General features: G+C 41.7%; 1 protein-coding gene across 1 annotated transcript in view; it reads left to right on the forward strand.

Moving 5' to 3' along the window:
• LOC117515275 (zinc finger C3H1 domain-containing protein-like) overlaps positions 1 to 14113 on the forward strand; it is an 88027-nt gene extending 73914 nt beyond the window's left edge. The window contains 7 exon segments of the mRNA XM_034175760.1: positions 3739 to 3843; positions 4410 to 4563; positions 8113 to 8213; positions 8542 to 8643; positions 8852 to 8891; positions 12304 to 12366; positions 13925 to 14113. Of these exon segments, the coding sequence (XP_034031651.1) occupies positions 3739 to 3843; positions 4410 to 4563; positions 8113 to 8213; positions 8542 to 8643; positions 8852 to 8891; positions 12304 to 12366; positions 13925 to 14062 (703 nt within the window). The 3' untranslated portion in view covers positions 14063 to 14113.
• The last annotated feature ends 5577 nt before the right edge of the window (positions 14114 to 19690 follow it).

A 19690-nucleotide genomic window follows, 5' to 3' on the forward strand; every position in this document is an offset into this window, starting at 1 on the left:
CACTAATGATTAAATGCAGAGCGGTGCATACAGAGCAAAAAGAGAAAGAAACACACAGTGCATCATGGGAACCCCCCAGCAGTCTAAGTCTATAGCAGCATAACTAAGGGATGGTTCAGGGTCACCTGATCCAGCCCTAACTATAAGCTTTAGCAAAAAGGAAAGTTTTAAGCCTAATCTTAAAAGTAGAGAGGGTGTCTGTCTCCCTGATCCGAATTGGGAGCTGGTTCCAGAGGAGAGGAGCCTGAAAGCTGAAGGCTCTGCCTCCCATTCTACTCTTAAAAACCCTAGGAACTACAAGTAAGCCTGCAGTCTGAGAGCGAAGTGCTCTATTGGGGTGATATGGTACTATGAGGTCCCTAAGATAAGATGGGTCCTGATTATTCAAAACCTTATAAGTAAGAAAAAGAATTTTAAATTCTATTCTAGAATTAACAGGAAGCCAATGAAGAGAAGCCAATATGGGTGAAATATGCTCTCTCCTTCTAGTCCCTGTCAGCACTCTAGCTGCAGCATTTTGAATTAACTGAAGACTTTTCAGGGAACTTTTAGGACAACCTGATAATAATGAATTACAGTAGTCCAGCCTAGAGGAAATAAATGCATGAAGTAGTTTTTCAGCATCACTCTGAGACAAGACCTTTCTAATTTTAGAGATATTGCGCAAATGCAAAAAAGCAGTCCTACATATTTGTTTAATATGCGCATTGAATGACATATCCTGATCAAAAATGACTCCAAGATTTCTCACAGTATTACTAGAGGTCAGGGTAATGCCATCCAGAGTAGGGATCTGGTTAGACACCATGTTTCTAAGATTTGTGGGGCCAAGTACAATAACTTCAGTTTTATCTGAGTTTAAAAGCAGGAAATTAGAGGTCATCCATGTCTTTATGTCTGTAAGACAATCCTGCAGTTTAGCTAATTGGTGTGTGTCCTCTGGCTTCATGGATAGATAAAGCTGGGTATCATCTGCGTAACAATGAAAATTTAAGCAATGCCGTCTAATAATACTGCCTAAGGGAAGCATGTATAAAGTGAATAAAATTGGTCCTACTACAGAACCTTGTGGAACTCCATAATTAACCTTAGTCTGTGAAGAAGATTCCCCATTTACATGAACAAATTGTAATCTATTAGATAAATATGATTCAAACCACTGCAGCGCAGTGCCTTTAATACCTATAGCATGCTCTAATCTCTGTAATAAACTTGTATGGTCAACAGTATCAAAAGCAGCACTAAGGTCTAACAGAACAAGTACAGAGGTGAGTCCACTGTCTGAGGCCATAAGAAGATCATTTGTAACCTTCACTAATGCTGTTTCTGTACTATGATGATTTCTAAACCCTGACTGAAACTCTTCAAATAGACCATTCCTCTTAGCTGTTTTACAACTACCCTTTCAAGAATTTTTGAGAGAAAAGGAAGGTTGGAGATTGGCCTATAATTAGCTAAGATAGCTGGGTCAAGTGATGGCTTTTTAAGTAATGGTTTAATTACTGCCACCTTAAAAGCCTGTGGTACATAGCCAACTAATAAAGATAGATTGATCATATTTAAGACCGAAGCATTAATTAATGGTAGGAATGGGGTCTAATAGACATGTTGATGGTTTGGAGGAAGTAACTAATGAAAATAACTCAGAACAATCGGAGAGAAAGAGTCTAACCAAATACCGGCATCACTGAAAGCAGCCAAAGAGAACGATATGTCTTTGGGATGGTTATGAGTAATTTTTTCTCTAATAGTTAAAATTTTATTAGCAAAGAAAGTCATGAAGTCATTACTAGTTAAAGGAATACTCGGCTCAATAGAGCTCTGACTCTTTGTCAGCCTGGCTACAGTGCTGAAAAGAAACCTGGGGTTGTTATTATTTTCTTCAATTAGTGATGAGTAGTAAGATGTCCTAGCTTTACGGGGGGCTTTTTTATAGAGCAACAGACTGTTTTTCCAGGTTAAGTGAAGATCTTCTAAATTAGTGAGACGCCATTTCCTCTCCAATTTACGGGTTATCTGCTTTAAGCTGCGAGTTTGTGAGTTATACCACGGAGTCAGGCACTTCTGATTTAAGGTTCTCTTTTTCAGAGTAGCTACAGCATCCAAAGTTGTCCTCAAAGAGGATATAAAACTATTGACGAGATAATCTATCTCACAGAGTTTAGGTAGCTACTCTGCCCTGTGTTGGTATATGGCATTGGAGAACATAAAGAAGGAATCATATCCTTAAACCTAGTTACAGCGCTTTCTGAAAGACTTCTACTGTAACGAAACTTATTCCCCACTGCTGGGTAGTCCATCAGAGTAAATGTAAATGTTATTAAGAAATGATCAGACAGAAGGGAGTTTTCAGGGAATACTGTTAAGTCTTCAATTTCCATACCATAAGTCAGAACAAGATCTAAGGTATGATTAAAGTGGTGGGTGGACTCATTTACATTTTGAGCAAAGCCAATCGAGTCTAACAATAGTGGACAGAATCAGCTGTCCTCCTCAGCTGCGATCTGAGCTGGCTTTTCATAACATTTCACAGCCTCGGGACGCTGAAGTGGCAAACTTTTCAGCAACAATTCACTTCATTTTTCTGAAAATCCATGCTCCATGAACAGACAATTTGAACCTGATAGCCGGGCGGAAATTTGCCACTGCCCGCAGCTAGAACACTGCGGAAGAGAGCTCTCTTAAACGGCTTGGCTCCAGAAACCTCCCCGCCTCCCCTCCTCACACTTGGTAGCAGACAAAGCAGAGAGGAAACAGCAGCAGTTGAGAGGATTCACAGTGGCTCCTCATGTATCAGGAAACGTCGCGGGTTGGATCAGTATTTTCCAATACTTGAATTCTCAGTATCGGAAGCCGATCCTGATACCGGATCAGATCGGTTGCAGCCTTATTGTGCTCTGCTACAGACAGCAGGCTCCACTCACATCTGGATTAAAAAAAAAAAAGAATGACAATCTCTCAAAAAATTAAGTTGAGGACGAAGTGTCCATTGTCTCTTCCCTATATGGTTTTGAACCCACTGAAGAAGTGCATGCACAGCCGAGCTGGCAGAAAGTCCACAGCTTTGGAAAATGATTAACGTATTCCTGATCCCTCTCCCCAACATTAATAAGCGGTTTATTAATATAGATGTTTACATCCCACACAATAAAGATCTTATGGTACGTCCCTTCGGCTGCTCCCTTGTTTTTAATCTGGATTACCACAGCAAATCTGAGGTGGATCTGCATGTTGATTCGGCACATGTTTTACATCAGATGCCCATCTTTACACAACTCCATATTACATGGAGAAATATGGCAGGGGTGGGGTTTGAACCGGGAACCTTCCGCATTAAAACTAGTGCACTCACCACTTGGCCACCGTCCCTGGCATTTGAGGAAAAAACTTGCAGAATCGACAATGGATCAAATACTTACTTGCCTCACTGTATGTGCATGTGATTTTTAGTTTTTTTATTTTTAATAAATTTGCAAAAAATTTTAATCCACAGAAGACTGATTAAGCAGTATTTGCCACTGGACAAATTATGTATTACTTAGTCCATCATAGTTTGACTACACCTTCAGCTTTGGCTGGTCACAGGCCTTTCAGTCTTGTAACTCCAGATTGCAACTTAATTGTAAATACAAATCAAATGAACATTTTTGAACAAAGAATGGTTGGCAAAGCTGACATTGTTGTCTCATTTCCTGTAAATTATACACTTGTACCTCAACTGGTGTTGTGTTTTTTCAGCCAATGGCAATGGCTTCATGGCACTGTGCAAGAGACGGTGGATGCATTTGAGCGCGCACTGGGCACACCAATGCAGCTCGACATACTTCACAAACTCTGGCTGGCGTAAGTGACATGCATAAAATTCACCAGCTGTATTCTGTATTGAACTTCTTTTAAGATTTTTTTTTTTTTATTATTGTAACATGCTAAAATGTCATGTGAGTCCACCAGTGTATTTTGTAAATACAGTATAACAGTTTGCAAAAGTATTATCCTGTCCTGTGCACTGGCAACATTTCCTAAATGTTTGTTTAGGAAATTGTTTTGTAATTTGTGTCTGTATCATGGCCCAAGCAGGGGGTCACCCCTTTGAGTCTGGTCTGCTTGAGGTTTCTTCCTCAGAGGGAGTTTTTCTTTACCACTGTCACCTGTGTGCTTGCTCTGGGGGTTGGTAAGGTTAGAACTTACTTGTGTGACGCGCCTTGAGGCAACTTTGCCGTGATTTGGCGCTATATAAATGAACTAAATTGAAATTATGATTTTGTAAATCAGTGAGTTCTGAGTTCTGTGCTCCTTTACTGTAACTTTACTGTTACTTTATATATATATATATATATATATATATATAGGTGTTTTGACCTGTTGGGCTTAAAGGTCTCTTTTCCTCTTTTCCCCTGCTCTTCCTCTAGTTATCTTTTCTTCAGCAGCTGTCAGCAGGCCCGTGGCCCCAGCTCTAGGCAGTTGTCAGATTTGATTCAGCGTTGTTTGAGCACCGTCCCATCTCGGCTGGAGGTTCCCTTTAACCCAGCAGAGTACTGGAGCTGTTACTGCTTCCATAACAAGGCAAGATAAGTGTGGCTCTAGTGTTTAAAGTCCCTTTCACACCGGATCTGCTTCGAGTTGCTTCATGTGGCGTCATGCCGATGCAGGAATGTCTGTGTCAGGTGCTCGAAACAGGGGGGCGGAGAGGAGGTGAGGACACAGCCTGCAGATCCTCCTATGCACAGAGAAATCAGAGTGCACAGTCTGGCTGCAGACAGACAGTGCACTCTGATTTCTCTTCTAGTTTATATTTGTTCTTGTGCTGAGCTGCAGGTCTGTGATCTGAGTCCTGTTATAGTTTATCTTTCCTCCTATGACCGCGAGCTGCGCGTGCGAATGAACCGTCCATGTGTAAATGTGGAGATGTCTGGAGTTATACTTAATGTGGACATGTCCTGTCTCTGACAATCAGTCTGTGAGCAGGATTTTTGTGGACTTTATTTAAACACAGTTGTGAGAGAATTTAAGAGCGAGTAGCTACAGCTGCAGTCAGGCTGCAAAAAGCATTTTTTTTTCTTTGCTCTTTTTGAGCGTGTGTTTTGCTGCATTGTGTACACAGTATAAAAACAATCCTGCATGATTTATACTTTGGGAACAATGGAACACAGCAGGAATCATAAATTGGCGTCGGGTAACGTATTATGAGAGTGTGGCTTCCAGTCACGTTGAATACCGTCGTGTTGCCCTGACTTGTGCTGAAGCCTCTTAATTTCTGCATCGAGCACAGGATGCAAAAAAAATTAAACGTTTAATTTTTGGCGTCCGATTCGCTTCATCCTTTGCATCCCTTGTGCTGCTCTGGCATTGAGCTACCTCATCTCAGCACTGGGTTGCTTCCACGTGGCGTCGTCATGACGCCGCACGACGCAACTTGAAGTGGGCCCGGTGTGAAAGGGGCTTAAGCTCCTTCTGTATGTGTACCAGATGGCCTGGTGCAGTGCAGCTGTTTGACTACATCATTGATGTCACTTGCAGCCGAGTGAAGGTTGCCAACACCAAGTGCTATTCAGTGCATCAGTTATTTTTCTCTGCTGAAAATCTTTGTGTGTCACAGAGGAAAGGTATTTTCTCACATGTGAAACATGGAACCGTAGTTGTTAACTTCTCTGATACACCATTTGCAGTATCTTAAAAAAACAAACAAATCCCCAATGCACTTTACAAACTATGTTTGAAGTTAATTTGAATGACGATTTAATTTTCTTAGGAGTTTTTATTCAAAATAACGATTTGGGGCCTGTGTCTAATGGTGGTGAAACAGATGAGGGTGGGTGGAACTGAAAGGATCTCTTCTGGCTGAAGGGAAAGCGTTGTAAGCCATTTTGACTTCCATTTGGGAAATGTATATCATTTCAACTTACTGGGTAAAGGAAATTGTACCTTTCTGCAAAGGAATGGATTGCAAGAACTACAGGGGTGTTCCACTGCTCTCTGTGCAGCTATTCTGAAGTATGGGGTGTAGCTGTCTTTGATCAAGACTAGGCTGTAATTATCCACATTGAAACATTTTAGTTTCCATGTACTGAAACTAGATTATTTAAAATTTTCACTCTGAAATACCTGACAAAAAATATTGACCTGTTGATGATATTGTAATTTTTGAAATGCACCTGTAGAGTAACAGACAGCAGTGTACTAAAAAAAAAATATCTACAGTTTTCCTCATTTATTATACTGCTTTTTGAGCCAAAGACCCCGGTGAACCCATTTTGAGCACCAAAATACAACCCCAATTCCAATGAAGTTGGGACGTTGTGTGAAATGTCAATACAAACAGAATACAATGATTTGCAAATCCTCTTCAACCTATATTCAATTGAATACACCACAAAGACAAGATATTTAATGTTCAAACTCATAGACCTTTTTGTTTTTGTGCTAATATTTGCTCATTTTGAAATGGATGCCTGTAACACGTTTCAAACAAGTTGTCACAGGGCAACAAAAGACTGGGAAAGTTGATGAATGCTCGAAGTACACCTGTTTGGAACATTTCACAGGTGAACAGGTTAATTGGAAACAGGTCTCATGATTGGGTATAAAAGGAGCATCCCCAAAAGGCTCAGCCTTTCACAAGCAAAGATGGGGCAACAATCACTACTTTGTGAACAACTGTGTGAAAAAAATAGTCCAACAGTTTTAGAACAATGTTTCTCAACAGTCAGTTGCAAGGAATTTCAGGATTCCATCATCTACAGTCCATAATATAATCAGAAGATTGAGAGAACCTGGAGAACTTTCTACACATAAGCGGCAAGGCCGAAAACCAACATTGAATGCCCGTGATCTTCTATCCCTCAGGTGGCACTGCATTAAAAACTGACATCATTGTGTAAAGGGTCTTACCGCGTGGGCTCAGGGGAACTTCAGAAAACCATTGTCAGTTAACACAGTTCATCGCTACATCTACAAGTGCAAGTTAAAACTCTACCATGCAAATTGAAACCAATACATCAACAACATCCAGAAACGCTGCCGCCTTCTTTGGGCCGAGCTCATTTGAAATGGACAGACAGACACAAAGTGAAAAAGTGTGCTGTGGTCTGATGAGTCCACATTTCAAATTGTTTTTGGAAATCATGGATGTCGTGTCCTCCGGACAAAAGAGGAAAAGGACCATCCAGATTGTTACCAGTGCAAAGTTCAAAAGCCAGCATCTGACATGGGCACTAACACACCCCCATACCATCAATGCTGAAAAGTACATCCAGGTTTTGGAGCAACACATTCTGCCATCAGGGACATCCCTGCTTATTTCAGCAAGATGATGCCAAGCTGCACGTGTTACAACAGTGTGGCTTTGTAGTAAGAGAGTGCAGGTACCAGACTGGCCTGCCTGCAGTCCAGACCTGTCGCCCATTGAAAATGTGTGGCGCATTATGAAACGCAAAATACGACAACTGAGACCCCGGACTGTTGACCAACTGAATTCGTACATCAAGCAAGAATAGGAAAGAATTCCACCTACAAGGTTTCAACAATTAGTGTCCTCAGTTCCCAAACGCTTATTGAGTGTTGTTAGAAGGAAAGGTGATGTAACACAGTGGTAAACATACCACTCTCCCAGCTTTTTTGAAACATGTTGCAGGCATCATTTCTATATGAGCAAATATTTACACAAAAACAATAAAGTTTATCAGTTTGAAGATTAAATATCTTGTCTTTGTGGTGTATTGAATTGAATATAGGTTGAAGATGATTTGCATTGTATTCTGTTTTTATTTACATTTTACAGAACGTCCCAACTTCATTGGACTTGGGGTTGTAGTTCATCCACATGAAGAACGGTTTAGTTTCCGTAAAGATTTGAAGAATTTTCTAAAAACACATTTCTTTTTTCATTATTATTTAGAGCCAGTTTATTTCTACATAGTGTTCCAGACAAATATAACACGTTCTGTAAGGTGAGAATGTTGTGTGAACATTTTGATATGCAACACATGGGAAGTACACAAAAAAGTACCTTAAAAGCTGAGTTACTGGAAATATGGTGAAATCAAGAAAGGGCACGTTGACCTGAGTGCATAATTTAATAATGTTGAGTTTATTTGCTCTTTATTGGATCTTTAGGTGGTGGCTTTTTATCTGAGCTGTCTGCCAGAGTCCCAGCATGCACTTGTCCTGGAGAGATTGCGAAATGCTATGCCCAACAACACTGACCTGGGCCTGAGGTACGACACCATGAATGACCCCACACACTTAGCGCAAGGTTCAGCCCCACTGCATGCAAATGAAGTTGAGACGTTTCTGACAGTAAAGCCACTTTTAACAGGTCATCATCATTTTGGGATTCTGTCCTGCGGGGTTGTTGTTTTTTTTTTTTTTTTTTTTTTTTGCTTGTCTTTCTCCTCACCTGACAAACGAGAGTAGCTGGTAAGCTGTTGGTCTGTAGCAGCTACAGCATTTGTTTAGTTTGTTTGTTTTGAGGCAGTTGAACTGAACAGTTCAGTTGTTGCTGCGTTCAGTCGATGGTGTTACTGCTGATTTGTTACCGTACAGGTTGGTGCACCAAGAGTGGCAGGATGGAATCATAGAGCATCTGAAATTCCAGGCCAGGATTTTGAGTAGTAGCTCTCCAAAGTGTTTGGCCAGCTGGAAGATGTAAGTCCCAATATGTATCCCAACAGAATCAGTGCGATATTCACTTATTTTAACATGGACTGACTGCAGAGATGGAAGATGTTCACAAAGCTGTCGGAGTTGTAAAGCCACCCACTGCTAGTTTATTCAGCCGCTAGCTGGCGTCTGGTGTCCTCAGTTGTTTTTGCAGAAGTGAAGCTCACAGTGTTTCTGCTGTGTCTTTCGGCAGAGTGATAGCGGTGGAGAAGGAGCTAAAGGAGCGATCCGAGGTGAGTTAGTGATGGAGGCTTCAGGGTCTAAAGCTGGTTTCCTTCAAGAGATGGATAAATACAGAAATAAAGTTGAAAATATTTTGAAGATTTTCTTAAACAACTTAAACGAATTGTGGATGCCAGTATAGGAAGCTTAATTTAAATATAAAGTAAAGCTTGTTCGTGTTTTTTTTTTTCTTTGTTTCTTTCTTTTTTTAGCTTTACCGATGAACAAAGTGTTAACAATCAATCAATTCAATCAATTTTATTTATATAGCGCCAAATCACAACAAACAGTTGCCCCAAGGCGCTTTATATTGTAAGGCAAGGCCATACAATAATTACGTAAAAACCCCAATGGTCAAAACGACCCCCTGTGAGCAAGCACTTGGCGACAGTGGGAAGGAAAAACTCCCTTTTAACAGGAAGAAACCTCCAGCAGAACCAGGCTCAGGGAGGGGCAGTCTTCTGCTGGGACTGGTTGGGGCTGAGGGAGAGAACCAGGAAAAAGACATGCTGTGGAGGGGAGCAGAGATCAATCACTAATGATTAAATGCAGAGTGGTGCATACAGAGCAAAAAGAGAAAGAAACACTCAGTGCATCATGGGAACCCCCCAGCAGTCTAAGTCTATAGCAGCATAGACTGCTATAGACTTAAACTATAGTCTAAGTCCTGCTATAGACAGTCTATAGACTGTCAGCTGTTTGTTGTTGTTAATCACAGAACAAACATTCTGTTTGTGGCAAAAAGTATTTATGAAATTGCTATTTATTACGATGTAATTTTAATCATGCTCTATTTTGAAGGGTATCCCTACTGCGTGAAACCTGAGGAAGTCAGAGTGTTGATAAATTAAACACACAATTTTTGCATTTATTTACTTGGATTTTTTTATTTTGGGAATCACTTTATATATGAGGGTCAAGATTGCTGCACAAATATTTTATTGTGGTAGCAGTGTAGTATTATTGTGAACGGTGAGGGAGGAATTTAATTTTGCTTCTGTGTTTAATGGTGACTTCAGCGCATATTTATATTTGCAAACTGTTTTTCTTTTTTAGTTTCACTTTTGATACTCTGTGTGCTTCTTACCCTCTGTGCTGTGATACAATGTTGCTGGAACCTCAATTTCCCTAAGGGAGTCTTCCCAAGGGATCTATAAAATTCTGTCTAATTGAATCTATACATTTTCGTGATCTGTTGACACAGCACAGACTGCATGTCTTTATTTTTCATCCTGCTGAAACTGTTCATGCTGCTATGACCCTGAAGCCCTGGTCCCACCGAATAATGAACGATGAATAATGAGCCACGGAGCATTTTTTTTGTTTTGTTTTTTTGAACAAGTCAAGTTACTCAACAATCGTCGGAGAATAGTGGCTCTGAGAGGCTCTTAGAGGCAGAATGTTCAGCTAACAAGGCACATCTCTGAGCGTGGCACTAATTTTTAGAAGCTAAAAATTTAGCAAAAACAGTGCGGGGTAGTTTGTGGACGGGTTAAGGGGCATTTACACGAACATGCCTTTGCTTCACGACACATCACGACCTGTGTCGTGCTGGAGCGTAAACTCGTCTTGGTGCAGACAGGACGCCAGAGGGGCGCCGGTGTGTGCTATTACGCACAGAGACTTTTGAATTGTTCAAAAAATCTTTCACGCACAAATGTTGTGCTATGTGGCGCGATCTAGTCTTCAACAAAACGTGGAGTAAACAAGCAGTGAACAGAGCGAGTGGTGACGTCAACGGATCGCATCAGAGCACAGCTCGTCTGAACGATTATAACAAGAAGTTAAATCTGTTACAAACATACTTTAACAGCTCCACACAAGAAGAAAAGAACACGCAACTGTTTTATCAAGCCATGATGATGTAAACAAGTCAAATAATTACCTTTTTAGACAGCTCAAAATGCTTTCTGCGGCTTGTTAGGCGTGCGTGCATGCATGCATGAACGGCTCCGGCTGCAGTCTCTTCTGTGATTCAAGAAGTGATTAGAGCAGTTTTCAATGGCCAATTTGCTGAAAAAATGATTAATCCGCCACAAAATTATTTTATATATGCAGCGTCAAGCGCAGAGCGCGTGGCAGCTGATAGAACAAAGAATGGCATTCACCTGTGAACACAGTTGGTGGGATCATCACGACACAGTTCGTGCTGTTGCGTGAAACAAAGGTATGCTCGTGTAAATGGGCTTTTACTATGAGGACAAACGAGGATGTTAGATACATGTTAGTGGTTAGGACGAGGCTGTTAGAAGCCCATTATCTGGAGTACCTGGTGGCTACGAGGACAGGACCGGCTGTTTTGGCTCCGCACTCTCATGCACGTCGTCGTGAAAAACCCACCCGCGTTGTTCTGTTGGATGCTGTGCTTTATGCGCTGGACGCTGCATACATAAAATAATTATTACGCAGTAAATTAATCATTTTCTCTCAGAAAATTCCTGTTGAAAACACCTCTCATTGCTTATCTAATCACAGAGCACCGATTCAGTTGAAGCCTTTTTCCCCCCCTCTCTCCTGCGCTTCATGAGGTGGAGAACATATTTGGAACAGTCTAAAAGGTAATTAATTGTAATGTTTATATTGTAATGGCTTGGTAAAACAGTTGCGTGTTCATTCCTTATGACCAGCTGTAAAAGTATGTTTGATAGATTTACTTCTCGTTATAATCAATCAGATGAGCTGCTCTGTGTTTGCTGATGCAGTCAGTCACATGCAGTGTTTTTAATTGTTTGCACAGTGTTCATATATGTGGCTCATCACTCAAATAATCACTGAAATTTCTGACAAATACATATGTGGCTCATTATTCATGGCTTTATTATTCAGTGGGACCAGGGCTTTAATGAGGTTCCTTTTTTGGTCAACAATGTGGCTTTTCTTTCCCCTGATCAGTTCCACTCTCCTTTTTTCCCTCCTGTTTCCAGTGCTTTCTCTGAAGTCGCCAACAGTAGCTCAGACATCACTTTAAAATTGTCACGTAGTACACTGATGTGCAACCTGAAACACTGCAGGTGTTGCTGTCAGCTTTATTTCTGGTGTGTGATAGGTTCTTAAATTGAGTCCATATCGGTATTAAGCGTTTTGTCATTAAAGCAAACTTTAATTGTTACTGGGATCGTTTATAATCGCCTTGCCTGACATGTATAATTTTTATTATCTTACATAACTCTTACCTGCTTTTACTGAATCTTTTCCCTGACAGGCTTTTTTGTCACAGTTCACAAAAAATCTGTAATGTGGTGGTTTAGCTTCTTGATTGAATGTGTAGACTAAATGTTTGACTTCATTTCACCTTTATTTATTTTTCCTTTTTTTGTCTTTGTCCTTCATTAAACTGACACAATGCTTCGGCCTTTGTTTTTTTTCTTTCCCCTCCCCCCTTTTTTTTGTTATTTGTATGTTTTTTTGTTTGTTTCTGTGTAGGTTCGACTTCTATATCAGCAAGCTCTCCAAAACCTTCCACTGTGTGCTGACCTTTGGAAAGATGTAATTTACCCCTTAGTTTCTCTTCAACCTTCAAGACATGCTGACACATAACTCAGATTTAAAACTGTGACAGAGTATTTGGGCCACTGTTGTTAAAGAAAAAAATATCTTAAGGTTTTAAGATTAAAGTCTGCATGCTTTGGAACTGAAGCCTTAGTATGAGAAATAATCTCAGTTGTCACTTGCAGGCTGACATTTGAAATATTTTGAGGCAAGTTTCATAGTGAATTTCTGTCATGGCATAATGATAAAGGGGTAAATATGACACACGACGTAATTTCTCTACTTCCAGGGACAGAAACTTGGCACTTTCTGTGAGATTTTGGGCAAATTACACGCAAACAAAGTGAAAATACAAAGAAAAAGTGATGATGCAGTGGAAAGTGGACATGTGTTGCAGTTTGTTTATGACCTGGAGCTCAAACGTGTTGAGGCAGTTGTGCATGTGAGAGAACGTAGCTGTTCTGGTTAGCTGTGTAGGCTAACACTTACCGACACAACCTCTCCCATTTGCCTCGTCTTCCCTTCTCCACAGGGAACCAAAAAAAAAAAACCTGCACTTTTCATGACTGCTTCTGTGATTGCAGCTGAAAACAAAACAGTCCACCATTTTCCCATGTGAAGTTAAGCTGTGTATATATTTTGCAACTGCAATCACAGCAGCTGTCCCCATAAGTGGTCAAATTCTGCAATATCACGCAGAGTTCATATGAGACTGCGCTGCCCTAGTTGAAAGTTTGCAATTCCAGAGTTGTGCATACAGTGAAACTGATCTAGCACTATCTGGGACTAAACAGGTGAATTATTTGTGATGAAATCAGACATTTTGTTGAAATATATGGAATGGGCATTTGACAAACATGATACTGACTGTGCCTTTGTGCATCCGCCCACCCCCTTTTCAGGCATAATTTTGTATGGAACGCCCTGGATGTTCTGACGTGCAAATACAATATATATTTATAAAGGCACCTTGACACTTGCACAAATTTGATCCCCGCACTGCCACCCAATTCGTTGTGCCAATGCTTTCTGCTTTGTCCTGCTTGACGCCACGCTATATATAATATTAATTTCATATTAGATGACACATCAGAACGTGGCTGAAACCATTCAAACATTTGCATTTTCATTCTTTCTCATGAATTAGATCATCTATCTGTAAAATTGTTTATTGATGTAACATCTTGTCATAATTGTTCAGATGCCCTGTGCGCAGTGACACACATTGACACACAGTGTTTTCAAATAGGTTGTGCAATGTTCACACAAGTGACATGAAATTTCTGCATGCCAGAAATTTTGAGCGTTTCAGCCGCGGTGCATGGAATAGTTCAGCACTGCCCTCTGGTGGTCAGGGGGAATGAAATAACTAGCAGGCTGTAAAGTGACTCTAGATTTTATATTATTTTTCCCGTCATGGTTTTCTTTGCAGCAGTGGTCTTGAATACTCTAGTGTTATTGTTGCTGGCACCCCCCCTGTGGAAGCTTGTTCACCTGCTGCCCTTCCCTTCTCTCCCCCCACCCCCTCTCTGGCCCCCTCCCCTCCTGTTTCTAGCGTCTGCTATTTGAGGCTGCTGAAGGAGGTAAAACAGATAAACTGAGGAAACTTGTTGAAAAGTGTCAAGAGGTGGGAGTCAGTCTAAGTGAGCCACTAAATTTAGGCCTGGGCAGAGCACAGGAAGACAAACGGTGATGCTCACTACCGTTTGCTCGCTATGAGTTAAACGGTAATGCCAAAAAAAAAGGCTCTAGATTATTCAGTCAGATCTCTCGACACGGCAGAGGTAAGCCGGAGAAGCTGCAGCTCCATTCATTGTCCACGGCACAAGAAGTACTCACCACCGAGGCCAATGTGATCCTCCAAAGTCCAAACCCTGGACCTGCTTATATCGTCTTACAGCGTGTACGTAAGTATCAACCCCGCTGAGGGAAACAGTGTTGCCTTTTCCCCATTTTTAATTTGTCTCCCAGCCACTTTTTTTTTTTTTTCCTTTTTTCCTTTCCCCCGTGTTCTTTCATTTGGATTTTCCTGTTTTATTATCTCGGGGTTGGTGCTGGGTCGGACCGTCACATCTCACTGTGGTGTTAAGTTTGTGTCCTTTAAGTGATGTTTTAGAGATGCTGCAACATCTGTATGTTGTATTTCTGTGTCCCGAAGTCTCCCGAGGAAAGAAAAGGGGACTTTTATTTTGTGGTCTATACTGGTACAAAACCACACACAAAAAAAGCCACACCCCTCCCCACAAACTGAAAATTTGAAGTCGATGCGCCACAGCGCTGCCTCATGGTATTTGATTTGGCTTTTCCACATTGGCCCTTGTATTTGTGAGACTGCCACAAGGACGGATCAACGCTGCGACTGTCCTCCAGCCGACCACCTCGAAAGCACTACTGCTATAGTCAAGGACCTCGCTAACAACTTCTCATATGTGCAATTTGCCTTTTTTGTTTTTGGGACTAAATTCTACTATAATCACAGAGTATTAGCAATGCGAGGAGGTTGAAGTCCTTTCACTGTATTGATTTTTTTTTTCTTTTGTAAATTGAATTAAATGTTATTAAATTATTTTGTGAAGAAAGCTCACGGGTCTCTTGTTGTTAATGTGTTCATGTTGTCATGACTACAGTGTTGATGTGGCAGGGATTAGTTCCAAAACCACTTTGTTTTTGTAACACGAAAGAAGGTGGAGAATATTAAACTGACACCTCCACTAATGCCTTTCTGATCCGGCTTCACATCCACAACAAAATCTTTTATTTATTTATGTTTGCTAATTTCCATCAATCTCATTGAAACCGCCTGTAATGGGCTAATGAACTAGAGTGCCTAATTCTAGTCAGCTGAGAAATAGAAATAAAAACATGACCTTTATCGGGGTAAATAAATCTATATGGATGCACAAAGGTTTGTAGATGTTTAAATAAAATTTAAAAGAAAAAAAAAAAGGCATCTTTAATATTGGACTCATCAGTTACTCATTTGGTTTGTGGTTTCTACACTTTTTTTAATACAAATGTAATTTTTGATCACAAACATTTTCTGTGTGTGCTTTTTGCTTGACAGTATATTTTCAACATTAGTGATTTAACTTTAAATGTGTTGAGTGAGTTAATAAGGCTGGCAAATTAAAACCAGTTTCACTGTCCTACATTCATTGTGCCTTTTCCCAACACTGAACACGTGACTGTTGTTGAGGTTGATGCAGAAAAAAATGTACAATCACATAAATATTGACGTGCTGGAAACCAAACACATTCTATAATGTGACTATTTGCACGTCAATAAAAATGAACAAAATAATGAATGATGCTCTCTGAAACTGATCGGTTAACAAAATGTTTGATGCTGCGGCTCAAAAAAACAAAAAAACGAGCACAATAAGAATATCAGCTGGATGTAAAACAAATTTAATGTTGAGTTGTCCCTTACAATCTGTTCCACTGACATCACTATTCCAAAATAAAAACATGGATATCACAATTAAAAGCTATCATAAACATGCACATAAATGTAAAAAAAAAAAAAAAAACAAAGTAAACAAGCATGAAATCTACAATGTTTGGCCATACTGAAGGTTATTTACATGTTCCACATCACAGGACCGTGCAAAAGCTTTTGCCACCTGAGGTGATCATTTTTGGACTTTTCCTTCATTTGTGACTCTTCAAATTTGAAATCTGCAAAACCTGAGAACGTCGACCACACATTTCATTATCAGGTTATCAAATCTTATTGAAAATAAAATCTAAATGTTTGACTTCTTTATAAGTTGCAGTGGACAACTAAAAATATGACACATTTTAATGTACAGGTATATCACAGGCAAAAAACAAAAACCCTGAATCAGGAGAAACCCAGTAGGTGTTTCCATCCAGATCTCAACCCACCTGAACCTGTGGGAGATTTTGGTCCAACGTGTTGGCGCTCTCCACCACCATCATCATCAAGAGGCCAAGTGACAAGAGTAGCTTTTGGAAGCTCGGTACTCTGCAGACCTGCCAAATCTGTGCTGAGGTGCACTGAAGCTGTTCCAGCTGCACATGATGATCCAACACCTCACTAACTCTTGGGGTCCTACCACGACCTGTGGGACAGTCTAAAACGGGTGCCCAAGTTCGGTCCTCGAGCTCTACCTTCCTGACACTTAGTTGTCTCCCTGCTCCAACACACCTGAATCCAGTGAGACTCATTAGCAGGCTTTTAATGAGCCTTTCATTTCATTGAACTTGGGCACCCCTGCTCTAAAACATCAAGTTGATTTGGGCATGTAAACCTGGGAGCAGTAGGAGTGCTTTATGCAGAATATGAATTAAACCAATCTGACTGCCTTCTGTCATCACTTGTAAGAGCCAGAGTCCTCTGGAAGCTCATATGCTTTGGTGAAGTAACCAATCTGGGTGCAGCATCAAAACCTGAGTGGAAAGCAGCCACAAGCTACCTGAGGTGAAGCAGTGAAGTTTTGTTTTTACCCCAATTAGTCTATAGTTTGTCAATTTGTCAATTCAATTTCACGTGTCTCAAACCCACCTCTGTGAGACATCTTGGTGCCATAGAAACAGAAATCCACCCAAGTTTAGACCAGGTTTTAGGTGATGTAAGGTGCAGTCTCTTTCTGCTCTTACTATACTAATGCAGCTGACCCCAGCTGACAGCCCAAACATGCTCACAGGAGCGCACAAGTACAACTGCACTCGCTATTTGAATGATGTGGACACTGGGTGTGAAAATAACCAACAAAATTTTTAAGAAACTTTCCACAGGAATATATGGGAATAAATGGAAATTTGCAGAAATTAAAGATTAGTCTATGAAGAGTAGTCTGCAAATTTCGTTGAATATTTTTACCCTGCACAGTGCATTATTCAATCACATACACTGAGCTGCTGAGGCCTACACCCCCTGTATGCAGTGTGCGTTCCACCACATGCACGGATCATTTCTACAATTCTGCGGACTAAAGCATGAATATTGAAGCCACACCAACTGTACCTTAGCACAAGCACATCCAGCGCGGAAACCAAAAGCTTGAGAGTAAATGCTTTCATTTTACTATGTGAATGGGACATTTGCAGGGAGGGAATTATAGAGGATTTGTTTTCTATACCCACTTGCTTTAGTCAAAGGTCATGGGGGGCTGGAGCCTATCCCAGCAGTCATAGAGCACGAGGCAGGGTAACACCCTGAACAGGGTGCCAGTTTATCACAGGGCCACATATAAACGCATTCACACACCTACAGATAATTTCCAATCCACATAACCTGCATGTGTTTGGATCATGTGAGAGGAAGCCAGTGCACCAGGACAGAACCCGCATGAACACAGGGAGAACATGCAAACTCCACACAGAAAGGACCAGGTGGGAAGCAGAGCTCTCAATTTGAGATACACTCAAGGGGTTATTTTCCACAAACTCTTGTCTTGCAGTTCATTTTGGTGGAATGTCATGCATTAGCATGAGAGCATGACAACATATCGAGTCTCACGCCGAGTGCATGGGACCTGACAGGACTGTTTTGAAGTGCGAGTCTCACTCTTGAGTGAGACTTGAGAGCTCTGGGGAAGTGATCCGACAACGTACTTGCTGTGAGCTACAGTGCTAACCACTAAAACACTGTGTTGCCCTCATAGGGAATGATTTTTTCAACAATCATGTTTTCACCAGCATTTTTTTTTTTCACTTCTTTGCAACCCAATGGACAATTTTCAAGATCCACCGCCATCTTGAAACTGAGACTTCCGGTTAGTGAGCCTCTCACTCGTGTTTGGTGTCATTAGAAACACCTGCTCAGCTGTCAGATTTCCAGGGAGTGAAATGGCTACTGGAGGCGAATTCCACGTCGTATCGGGAGTAATTTTGTTGTCGTTGTTGTTAACCCTGAAGGAATGAGAAGGAGTGCTGCAGTGGTGTGAATATCAATCTAAAGCCCCGGTCACATGGTACTAACGGACACTGAAGCCAAAACAAAACAATGAATCTGGACTTAACACTGACTTTCAGAGACATCATTTAACCGTCGTCCAGCTTTGCTCCTGTACAAATCCCGACAACTTCAAGTCGTCCATATTCCGTTTTGCTTTCTGTCTTGACGGTTCCTCATCCTTTGCATAATTCCTGTACTGTCAGCGTTCCATTTGACTGTTATCCAAAAAAACAGAAGAGTGATGGACTTCTGCTGAGGAGCTTCTTTGTGGTCCTGGTGTGAGGGGAGTGCTGAACCCCTCACACCGGGCAGAGAGAGACAGCAGTTGGGCGAATAGCAAGCTTTGACTGCAGGTACCCGGCTGCCGGGTCAGTAGTCGCTCCCGGTTGTTAGGACGCCTCACGAGCGGCTGACTGATCCGTTGTTATGACGTTTCACGGAGCAGTTGACTGTCAACGTAGGTCCAGATTTCTTGTTTCGTTCTGGCTTTAGTGTCCTTCGTTAGTGCCGTGTGACTGGGGCTTTACATTTGTTGCTAGGAAAGTTCAACGACCAAAACACCAACATTCTGGGCGCAATGAGCACATTTTCACTATTATTTGATTTCTTTGTGTGCCTGACATCGTTATTCAAGCATTCAAAAGGCCTACCTCCACCCAGCTCCAACCACACACAAGAAAGTTTCTTGACAGTTCTTTTTGTTGAACAGAACCGTGTCTCCCTAATCGGACAGAGTTGTGACGCCATCACCATGCGCGTAGGCGCTGTCTAGCAGGATCTTGAAAATTGTCCATTTGGCAAGACTGAGTAGCTGAACCCCCCTCCCCCCCCAAAAAAAACAATTTAGGGTGGAAAAAGCAGTGATGAGGAGCTGCGTGGTGGGAGTCGCCTCTATGCTGTGTGAGGTTGCAGAGCTTTGGCACTTGGTGACATGTGCTGGAGAAGGTTGTGTTTGAAGTGTGGATTGAGGATCATGTACACGAGTGGATCCAGACAGGCAGGCAGAGCCACAGTGAGCAGAACCGCACATCTGTGCACACCCATGATGACGGTGAGGATGCTGGCCAAAGAGAAGAGCACAGCATGGCTGTGCACCAGGAAGGTGGGCAGTGCAGCGGCAGGTCGGACTCCCCGTGGCTCCTGCCGGCGCTGCATGAGGGCTGTGAGCAGGTAGCAGCAACTGTTGAACACCAGCAGAGTGGTGCTGTAAGCCTGGTCAAGACACAGGTGGAAACTGAAGCTTCTCATGATGACAGGTGAGGCAGTGAGAGTCAGCGCCAGGCCGCAGCACGCCGTGCAGTTAACCTGAGCGCGAGCTGGGCTCCACGCCTTCAGCCAGCTGTGGTGTTCCAGAGTAATGGCCACGATGAGGAACAGGCAGGCCTCAGAGCATAGAGT

Source organism: Thalassophryne amazonica, chromosome 8, assembly GCF_902500255.1.
Source record: "Thalassophryne amazonica chromosome 8, fThaAma1.1, whole genome shotgun sequence".
NCBI classification, from domain to species: domain Eukaryota; kingdom Metazoa; phylum Chordata; class Actinopteri; order Batrachoidiformes; family Batrachoididae; genus Thalassophryne; species Thalassophryne amazonica.